The sequence below is a fragment of the Pteronotus mesoamericanus genome, unplaced genomic scaffold (assembly GCF_021234165.1).
Source record: "Pteronotus mesoamericanus isolate MK-2021 breed Mesoamerican mustached bat unplaced genomic scaffold, CSHL_Meso_final contig_29, whole genome shotgun sequence".
NCBI classification, from domain to species: Eukaryota; Metazoa; Chordata; class Mammalia; order Chiroptera; family Mormoopidae; genus Pteronotus; species Pteronotus mesoamericanus.
Window position 1 is genome coordinate 3,672,972 of NW_026555123.1, and position 10,041 is coordinate 3,683,012.

At 53.2% G+C, this 10,041-nt stretch overlaps 1 protein-coding gene across 3 annotated transcripts; it reads right to left on the minus strand.

The window, feature by feature from the left end:
* Positions 1-275: 275 nt before the first annotated feature.
* Positions 276-9,757, minus strand: MOCS2 (molybdenum cofactor synthesis 2). Of its 3 annotated transcripts, none has more exons than XM_054575331.1 (6): positions 9,698-9,757; positions 6,971-7,124; positions 4,310-4,437; positions 3,357-3,507; positions 2,357-2,480; positions 276-786 (listed from the first exon to the last, which is right to left on the minus strand). In XM_054575331.1, the coding sequence occupies exons 2-6, from the start codon at positions 7,075-7,077 to the stop codon at positions 718-720; spliced, it is 579 nt and encodes a 192-aa protein (XP_054431306.1). In that variant the 5' UTR covers positions 7,078-7,124; positions 9,698-9,757; the 3' UTR covers positions 276-717. The 3 variants fall into 3 exon arrangements, with proteins under 3 accessions (XP_054431306.1, XP_054431307.1, XP_054431308.1); XM_054575332.1 differs by lacking the exon at positions 9,698-9,757 and adding an exon at positions 8,257-8,377; XM_054575333.1 differs by lacking the exons at positions 6,971-7,124; positions 9,698-9,757 and adding an exon at positions 6,650-6,823.
* Between the last annotated feature and the right edge of the window lie 284 nt (positions 9,758-10,041).

Genomic DNA, 10,041 nt, shown 5'->3' on the forward strand with positions numbered 1-10,041 from the left:
AAATGCTTTCATAAGCAACCACGTAATTCTCCTTTTTAATTGACTGTGGGTCAAATTTTAAATATCAGCTAACATTGTAACACAAGCGAATCTTGTTGCTAGTCAGTTTGCCTGGTTTTACAACACTTTTAGGCTTATTTGTATACTGATACAATACTAAGAATGAAGAAAATATGGTAAGTAATGGTCAAATGATAGGTTCTAAAATACTAGAAATTTCCATACGATGACTTTTTTTCGGAATTACCACAATATTTTAAAAAACAGAAAAATACTTGTATTAAACGTTTTTAATCATGTGTTTATTTTGTTTATTTTTTTAAATATAGAAATTCTAAAAATATATCAAGACTGTCCGATAATGACTCTGTACACCTTCCAGTTCTGCCACCGTCCTGTGACACTTCCTGATAACAATGACATCATGGGACGGGAGGGGTGGGGGCGGGTGCTGAGGGAGAGGAGCTCAGCAGGAGGGCGCGGCAAGGCAGCAAGTCCTGTGACAATGAGAACCTGGCCACGGGACAGTCTGCCTGCTGCTGACCCGTCCCTCACATTGAACGTATTCTTCCATTTTGTCCCTGGAAGCCCTTCCTCTGTCCCTTGTTCCAGTGTTAAGTCCTCCCACTAAACTCTCTCAGCTTCTGCAGAAGAAAAATCAAAGCGTCATCAAAGTTGATGCAATTTAAATGTTGGCACTCCAAACACGTGAGTGATTTACTCGGTGGTGGCCCAAAAGCACTCTTTGTTTCTCTTCCAAGATGATGACGATTCTTCATACATTTCCTAAAACAGAACCAAAACAGGTGTTCAAAACAAAGCATTTGAAAAAATACAAATACATCTGAATAATGAAGGCAGATGAATATCACAGCTGTTTACGTCCACTGCTCCTTTAACAATCCAGCGAACATACACGTCGAGAGCAGGAAAGGAAATAAACGCGTTCCCTACACGCAGGGACGCCCACCCAGCAGGAGAAACAAGGGACGAGGGGCCTTACCAAGATGGGGGTGCGCACCGGGAAGGGCAGCGCGTGAGCTCCCCTTGGGCAGGACGGGGACAGCTGGGCAAGGTCACACGGAGAGAGAGGAGGAGGGCTTTAGTTTTAAATGCCTTTTCTCTCCGAACACTCATCCCACTTCCACATTTCTAAACACGCCGCTCCGGGGGCGGAAGGGCGGTTGCATCAGCTGTGCAATCGGGGCCGCCCTGGGGACAGCTGCTCTGGAGGCAGTGCTTCCCCCGGCCCCTCTGAGCCCAGGCCGCCACGGGAACCCGACCCGCACTGAGGCACTGAGACACCTTCTGGGCGGCAGGGGAGTCAGAACGCAGCACTTTCCCCGCTTCCTCGCTAGTCTGCTCTGGTTCGGCAGGCAGGACTCCAAATCCCATGGTCCTCCGACCGCCTGTTCCCCCAGCCGCTGGGGGCGACCCTCTCACCAGCTCTGTGGGCTGGCTGTCCCTCGGCCCCGCCCACGGGCTCCCAACTGCTCCTGGGCCGTCCGGCCGCGCCCTGGGGAGCCAGGTTCACAGCCGGCCACCATGGGGCTCAGCTGCCCTGACAGTGTCCATCCGCAAGCCACGCCCTCTCACCCAGAGTCTGCCCTTATGACAATGGGCTTTGGTTTTTATTCAGAAAGCAGGGCCACCAAACCCCACAGGCCCTGGCTCGGAGGCCCGCTGGCCCCTGTGTGCGCGAGGGAGGCTCCCCGCTGCACCGTCCCTCCCGCCCCCCGGCAGCCTCCCGCCCCACCAAGCGGCTCCCGCCTCCTGAGCTCTGCGCCAGTGTCAGGGCGGCGGCGGGCAGGCCGGCCCGGGCGCGCAGAACAGCGAGCTGTCGGCCTTCTGGATGGGCTGGACACAGAGACGGAGAACAAGGAACAGCTTCCCAGGCAGAGTTCTAAGTTCACTCGCTCTGCGCTTTCTCCGAGGAGGCGGCACCCCGCCCTTTTCTTTGCCTAAAAGGATGAAGCTCTCGGAGGTTCTTTTGCCTGGAAGAGTTTCTGTCTCAGCCGTCGCCTACACAGCCACGCGTTAGTCCCCGCTCTGAGGGGAAGGCCCCGTGTCCGCGGGGGTTCACACCCGGGGTGCCCGTCTGGACGGGGCACTTCCCCCTCGTGGGGGTCGACGCCGGGCTGTGCATGGGGGGCACGTAGGTTTTCATGCTTAACCAACCTTGGAGAAAAGGTGTCACACAGACACTGTTCCACCGATAAAGGAAACAGGATTTCACAAAGTCAGGGAAGACCCACGAATGCAAACTCTGTATGTGTGTGCTCTTACACCCTTCTCCTGGAAAACCCCCCGAGAAAAATCACGTCCAAAGGCAAAATGAGATATGTTCGTAAGGTACCTTTTTCCATATGGGCACCTTGGCTTTCAAAGTGTCGATGGCGTAGCTCACGGCCTCGAGGGACGCGGCCCTGCGGGCTGACGACACAGCAATGACCACGCTGGCTTCCGACACGGGAACTAAGCTTCGACAGAATGCAGGGAAAGTTACCGTCTTCTCTAAAACTACGCGTTAAAGAATCTGCTACACGTGAGAAAGAAATCCAGAGGCACACTCTTGGAACTCAACCCACTTTTTACCTAAACACTCAGATTTGTCAGAACAGAGAGAGAGCACCGAATCCATCCCAGCTGCATTCACGGAGGGGGCGCGGAGGCGGTGGCCGATCTGTGAGCATCTGTCCCCCCACCAGGCCCATCTGATGGGCACCAGGAAGAAAGGGACCCTTGGCTGATTCAACAAACTCTGACTCAGACAAATAAGGCACCGTGCGGGCAGTGGGTGATGCTAGAGAAACAGTTGCCAATGACGAATGCAACATGGAATTTACAATAGCAAGAGACAGTAGATAATAGAATCGGCAACATTAATTATTCATACAGTTACAGTCATTAATAACAAAGTAACAACTAATAGAACATGATAGATACAGTGTCAATCGCTGGGTTCTTTGTAAAGCCCTGAACCAAACTCTTCTTAGTGGTACAAAAAGGCAAACTAATTGAATGACCTTCAAAGGCATTTACATTAGAAAATGTTTTTCTTAATCGGCTGTCACATAAACAGAGTCTGGACGACAAAACAAGTGTTAAACAGCCTCAGGACTTCGGCTCGAGAGCAGCAGCCATTCCGCTCCAAGGGGCCCGCACCGCTGGGTGCTGGCGCAGTGCCGGGTGCTCCCCACCCACCACCACGGAGGAGCCGCCGCAAGGGCGCGGGGGAGGCGGCTCCACTGTCCGCCAGAGGGACACCCGCACTGCCCTCACCGAACACGGGTCCCTCGCACACCACCAAGCGGCAGCGGCCACGCCGAGCTCCGCGGCTGGCGCGGCGGGCCTACCCGAGTCTGTGGAACACCACGATGTGTCTGACCGGCCACTGCTGCCTGATGTCCCTGCAGATCCTCCGGACTTCGTTTTCCGCCATTGGGATGTAGGCTTCGTATTCTAAGCTAATGACTTTTTTCCCTTCAAAGTTATTTCTTGTGGTCCCTAAAAAAAAAAAAAGAAAAGAAAAGAAAAAGGCAATTAAAATAAGGTTTCTCCTTGTAGTAGAAACTGCACATTAATAGAATAAAAAAGGGTTATTTTTGAGTAGACAAGCAGCATACCAATTGGTCTAAAAACTACTTTGAAATATTCTAAAAATGAAAACGGTGAGAAAAACAAAAGATAATTTTCACAAAGGTAAGAAAATAAAATGCACTGACCAGGCAAGCTAACAGAAACACTCCCATGACAAACTGGGATATATTTCTTTTCTGGTAGCACTTGATACTTCGAAGGAAAACGTTATGGCTCTGGCCAGTGTGGCTCAGTTGGTTGGGCGTTGTCCTATACACTGAACGGTTGTGGGTTCAATCCCCAGTCAGGAAGAGGCAACCAATCGAAGTTTCTCTATTATATCAATGTTTCTATTTCTCTCTCTCTTCTCCCCCCACAACACCCTTGGCCTTCCTCTTTCTCTAAAAGCAATGAAAGAATGTCCTCAGGTGAGAATTTAAAAAAAGAAAGGGAAACATTTTGTTCTCAGGATTATCATTGAGTTATTACCATCACTATGTTTTCTCAAAGTTTGGAAAATACAGAATTCTCTCTGCTAATAATGACTCTTATCCTGCTTTGATTACGCCTTTGACATGCCACTTGGGAGACCGCTACAACAAAACAAGGCCTGAAAACATTCCTAGCACCACCCCGGGCCATCGTGGCCTAGCGCCCAGTGTCTAAAATCCCCGCGGCTTCTGCTGCGGGCCGTCAGCGGACGCGGGAGCGCAGGGAACTCACAACTCACCTACGAACAGGGATATGGCGCCACAGCGTGGAGATGTCACTGCCCGCGAGGCTTCCTCTATAGAAAGTTTCTCAGTGGTGAATTTTATTATGTCTTTAGATTTCTCTTCAACTTCACTCATATCGTTCCTAAAAATGAGATATTAACAAACCTTACTGGTGGTACTTCCAGGCAAAACACCAACTTACAGACTGTTGTTTCAATTCATAGTTTTCTACATTAGATGTGTTAGGAGGCATGATTTGATCTGCATGATAAAAATAAGTGTCAAATTTTAGCAAAACAATGTTATTTATAAATACCCCGAATGAATCAAATATGATATAAAAAGGAATTTACCATTAACATGACCACTTAAGAGCATAATCTATCTCACATGCCAATCTCCCAAATCCTGGGGTTGCGGCCCTGAGCTCCCATCACGGTGGTTCCGACCTCCACCCCTTACCCGCACGCACATCCCCGTAACCACTGTGTGACCGAGCAGCGCGCCTCCAACTGCCCTGTCCTGTAACCAAGAGAGGCAGCGGGGGAAGCAGACGTGGGACCCGCAGGAAGGGGACATGACCCCGGCGCAGCCCCTGAGGGAGGAAGGGGATGAGCCGCAGGCCGGTCACCCGCTCTCCTCGGCCCACTCCGCCGGCGTGGAGCGCATGCTCAGGGAGGGCCAGGGACGCCCTGCACCCGCTGCGGCGCAGGGAGCAAGGACTTGCTTCCCGCACTCAGGCGGCTTCTTGCGGACTGAGGGGAACCGCGATCAAAGCGTGGCAAGTGGGCGCGATGCGTGGGCACAGGCGGGGCTCAGACAGAGCGCGGGGCCTGGGCTGGGGCTGTGCAGGGTAGGAGGGCGGAGGGCGGCCTCTCTCTAGAGCTGATGCTCGGAGTCGACCCCTGCTCAGGCCGCCCGCCGCCCCCCACCTCCCCCTCCGCCCCCCGCAGAGACAGAGGCCAAGGCCAAGGCCAGGCTCTGGGACAGGGAAGAGCATGAGGTGCCCCAGAAACTACGGGGAGGCTGGAGGCCCGGCGGGCCAGGGAGAGGGCAGGCGGGCGGAGCCGGGCAGGCAGGTGGGGCCCCGCAGGCCACGAGGGGTCGAGCAAATCACACATCCCCCGGGGCTTCGCCCACAGGAAAAGACAAGCGAGAGGAGACTGGTGGCGTTGGGGGCTCACGCGCGGTGAGTCCAACCAAGGAACCCAGGAAAGCCCGCGGTGCTGCTCCCAGTCTCCTCCAGGGACGGGAAAGAAACGCCACGCGTTCCTGCACCGCCGGGGGCCGGGCCGCCCCAACCTCCTGCACACGCCCCCTGAGCTCCCTCCACGCCCTCTCCCGGCCGGAAGATATAGGTAACCGGACAGTCTACGAACTTCAAACCATACCAAGTTCCCACACGCGATTCTATGAGGACACAGATTCTTAAACGACTTGCCTCAAGCCCTGACAAAGGCATGCAAACAATCCACCACAGTGTTCGGTAAACTTCCTCATCTTTCTAAAGAGCGGCTCTAATCACACACACCCAACTTTAACAGCAGCCCGTCATTCTCTGAATAAAGTCCAAACTCCAAAAAATAGCATTTTTCTAAAAGCGTACAGGTGATAAGGTGACCCCAGTTCCCAAATAAAATAGAGATGCCCGTTTGACGAGGAATTCTTCTCGTATTTCTAAGTGGTAAGACTCACAGGGACCCAGTCCCCACGGACATGCTGGGCAATGTGCTTTGCACTGTTTACTCTTCACTTTGGGGGGCACCGCCCTCCAGACGAGGGCAGGAAAAGTGGGTAAAAGGGTGCCCAGGCGCCCCCGGCTTGTTCCTTCCTTTAACGAAGCCAGGGTTGCACCCCTGAGGACGGCATTTGCTCTCGGTCCTGGAGAAAAACGCTATCAAACTGAGAAAGTTTTCTTTGATTCCTAACTTAGCAAAGTTTCTCATTGGGTTGATTTCTATGGTATTTACGCTTCGGCTGACAATAAAGCAAGCCTCGTCCTCTGTGTCCCTCCAGCCTACACTGACAGATGCTCTTACGCGTCACCCTGCTCAGACGTGGCCCACGCTGTCGGGAAAGGCGGAGAGGCGGCAGCGCGCTGGAGCCGCCTGCACACGGCTCTCACGCTGACGCGGCTCGCTCTGTGGACCTGGTAAATCTGGACGCTGCCCAGCTCGCTCTTCAGGTACAGTGGTCCTTTTCCTTCCTGGCGAGGTGATTTTCTACACTTCTGCCCAGGAGAGCTGTTCTCGAGGTTGGTAAACACATTTGCGAAAAGGCACAGAGTCTGATAACCTGCGCGCTACCCTGGCTCTGCCACGTATTAGCTACGCGATCACGGGCGAGTTTTGTACCTCCTCCGAGCGTCGGCCTTCCCTCCTGAAAAACAGGGCTCTCGATGCTCCTGCATCCGACCCTGTGCCTGACACGCGATGAAATCCCCGTAAACCATGGCACGTGAATAGGAGGAGCGTACCCCGCCGGCATCGCGCCTGCAGAGAACTCCCGCCGCGACGGCAGGCGGGGATGTGGGCGCTCGCCTGCGCCGAGCAAGGGCTGCCGCTTTCAGCGGGAGCCGGGGCAGGCAGTCTCACAGCGAGCACACGCTCGGAGCGAGCCACACACGGTCACCACCCGCTGACCCTTCGCCCGACGACCGGGGAGGAAAGTCGGACCTCGCGTCCTCGGGGGGCTCCCGAGCACTACCCTCCACTAATGGGGGGGATGACGGCCACTTCGTCCCCTGGCTGAAGCAGGAGGAGCTGCTCTCCCAGCTCGACATACTCCTGACGCACGGCCAGTATCACCTGGTCTCGGACATCCGCCAACCTGAAAGGAGACAAGCAGAGAGGAAGTGTTGGTGCGGGCCAGGCTCAAACGCCGGCTGCAGTTACATAAAGACGTTGCATAACATCCCCTCACGGAGCCCTGCCAGCGGGGCCACCCATTAAAGTGACGGACTCTGCAGAGAAAGGACACAGCCCCGAAGAACCCACGTAGTCACCACAAAGAACACATTCAACTGCTAACAGCTCTTTATTGGATGTTGTGTGTCTTGGGGAATTAAACAAACGAACAAACTAGACTGAAGACGACATTCAGACCAGGTCAAAAAAAAAAAGGGAAAAAGAAAAATGTCCCCATCTCGGGAGCCTTCTAAGTGTACAACATACTAAGTATACCTCAAAGTTCCCCCCAGGACTAGGTGTCTCCCAGGGGCTGAAGGTTAAAGGTAAAGTGGGACAAAGGTCCCGCCATGTATCATTGATTATCAGGGCACTTTGAGAGCAACTTAAAAGATATAAAATAAAAAAGAAGTAGTTTTTTTCTTTTGAACATACATTATGGAGTATCTTTCACATGTTAAACACTTACACGGACTTATGTGACACTACGAATATTCCTTAACACCTTCCAACAATCCCCTTTTGTCATTTGTTCCAAAAAGAACTTGCGGTGGGAACGAGAGCATAAAATCACGGATTTGCCCACCAGAGAAAACCGACCACCGCAAAGCACACGTTCAGCAGCGGCTCGGGCTTCCCTCTTATCTTCCTTTTAACCTTAGACATTTCTTTTTTGACTTCAAGTTTGAAGCACATATTTTTAAATGGAATTTGTAACAATTCCACTTAACATTATAAAAATGCAAAATCTACATTTCCAGTATCTTACAAATTACTAAAGCAAAGATAACCCTGTCCCTTTGGGAAATCATCTCCTTTTGCGAATATCCCAGCTCACCGCGTTTTTCAGGAAAATATCTTTGACTTTCCTTAAGGAGCTGTGCATTTTTAAATACGAGAATTTTCAGTTTCAGTGTAGTTCCAGAAAAACAGAACTAATGACCTTTTTGACATTAAGAAAATCAAACTTGGGTTTTTTTTTTTAACTTTGATCCCTTATTCATTTACACATTTTTAAATATTAAAAAGTTAATCCCATGCACTTGTTTAACTACCCGGGGTGTCGCGCTTCTATCTCGTTCCACAGCTGCAAGGCTTTTATTTCCTGGGGCACAGAAATGGTCTCGGAGCGAATGCCTGTTATGTCGGCGCTCTTCGCAAAATACAACACTTCCACCTGCGAGGAGAGAGGACGCTTTTAATCACAGCGCACGGTCCTTTCTGACTGTCCACACTGAATTCTGTCTTCCAAGTGTATTACTTTTTCTCAAAGACAAATTTTCTAAGTTAGAGAACATTAAACCGCCCATGGAAATTTCAGTGCATGTACAGGCTCACATTTTGAAAAATGTCTGTGTTTTAACCACATCTCGCACTAACTTCTGAATGCTCTTTAGTTTCCCAAATGTCATTATGCCCAAGTAGAGCCTTCACACTGTCTCCCTGGCGACTGTGAAGCAAGGTGGGTCTTTAGCCGACAGAAAATTCTAGCACTGCTCATAAACACTTAAACAGTGAACAGCGGTCTAAGTCAAATGATGAATTACACTAATAAAATAAATGACCAAAGAAGGGAAAAACATGTCTTTCACGGTTGTCACCTGACCTGGGAAGCTAGTCTGCGCCGCACTGAACCCAGCTGCCCAGGGTTGTTACACAACCGACCCACCCTGACATTTATACAAAGGTAGGTGCGTTGGAAATACAGGTTCAACTGGCATTTCCCAGAACGAATCTGCGCGGCCAGCCCGCTTCCTGAGGGACCGGGCCAGGTGGAAGGACGCACCTGCCCTCGGTGAACGTTATTCTCTACCACACAGTCCGAGGTTTGCCAACGCACAGAGGAAGGGTGTCGCAAGAATTCCTAAAGGGCATATCTTTTGCGGGGGTCACTTTGCAAAGTCGATCAGCGGCCCCCACGCCGCCCAACAGCAGCCAGCAAAGCCCGCTGAGCTCCGCCCGCCGCCCGCCGCCCGCCCCTGCCCCGCGCCCCCCACCCCCCGCCCCCCACAGCGGGTGAGCCAGCTGACTCGCCTGAGCGCGCCCCCCGTGTCGTCCGCCCACCCCCACCCCCACCCCCGTCTTCCACAAAACCGGGCCCTGGTGCCAAAAAGCTCGGGGGCCGCTCCAGTAGATGACTGTCTAATCACTATGCTGTGGACCTGCAACTAATACAAAGTAGCATTGAATGTAAACCGCAATTGAAAAATAAAATAAAATGAGCTAGGTACAAGTTCTCTGGGAGAAAAAGAAAGGAAGGAATGCGTATATCTTTAAATAAAACTTGTCTTCGTCCCAACGAATAATCCGAGAACAGGGACAAAGGTCGAGGGTGCCCGTATGGTCCGCAGCGCCGCGGACTGGACGGGACCTGCGCTGGGCCCCTGCCCCCGAGGCCGGGAGGGATCGCAGCCGCCCAAGCGCCAGAGCGAGGGGGCCCGGTCTGGAGAGGGACGGAGCGGGGCGCTCACGTCCGGGAGGGGTCCCCACCCTTACCTGGCACTGCCGCACCATTCCGCACCACCTGCCGGGTCGGGATCCCGGCTGCGGAGGCGGAGCGCAGGTCCCCCGACCGCGCAGGCGCACCTGGGCTCCGCCTGCCTCACGGCGCCTGCGCACAACGCCGTACGCGCCCGCCCCGCGCGGTTTCAGCTGCCGGCGCCGCGGGAAGCTCCGTTTCCACGCGCGGGTGGGTTGCGGAGGGAGCGTGAGCGAAAGGTGTCCCGAGATGGGCCCAGGACTGGTGGTGTCCGCGCGTCTCCGCAGCCGAGAGGCGAGGCGTGGGACAGCGGCCCCGGGCTGTCCGGACGCTCGGCGCCTGCGTTGGGAAGCTGGGCTTC

Excerpts from the sequence above, each read along its gene's own strand:
- MOCS2 (XM_054575331.1), bottom strand. The coding sequence starts at position 7,077 with ATGTCGAGCTGGGAGAGCAGCTCCTCCTGCTTCAGCCAGGGGACGAAG. Across the intron at positions 3,508-4,309 it reads CGCCATATCCCTGTTCGTAG|GGACCACAAGAAATAACTTT; the intron begins GTGAGTTGTGAG and ends TTTTTTTTTTAG. Across the intron at positions 787-2,356 it reads AGGTGCCCATATGGAAAAAG|GAAATGTATGAAGAATCGTC; the intron begins GTACCTTACGAA and ends GTTCTGTTTTAG.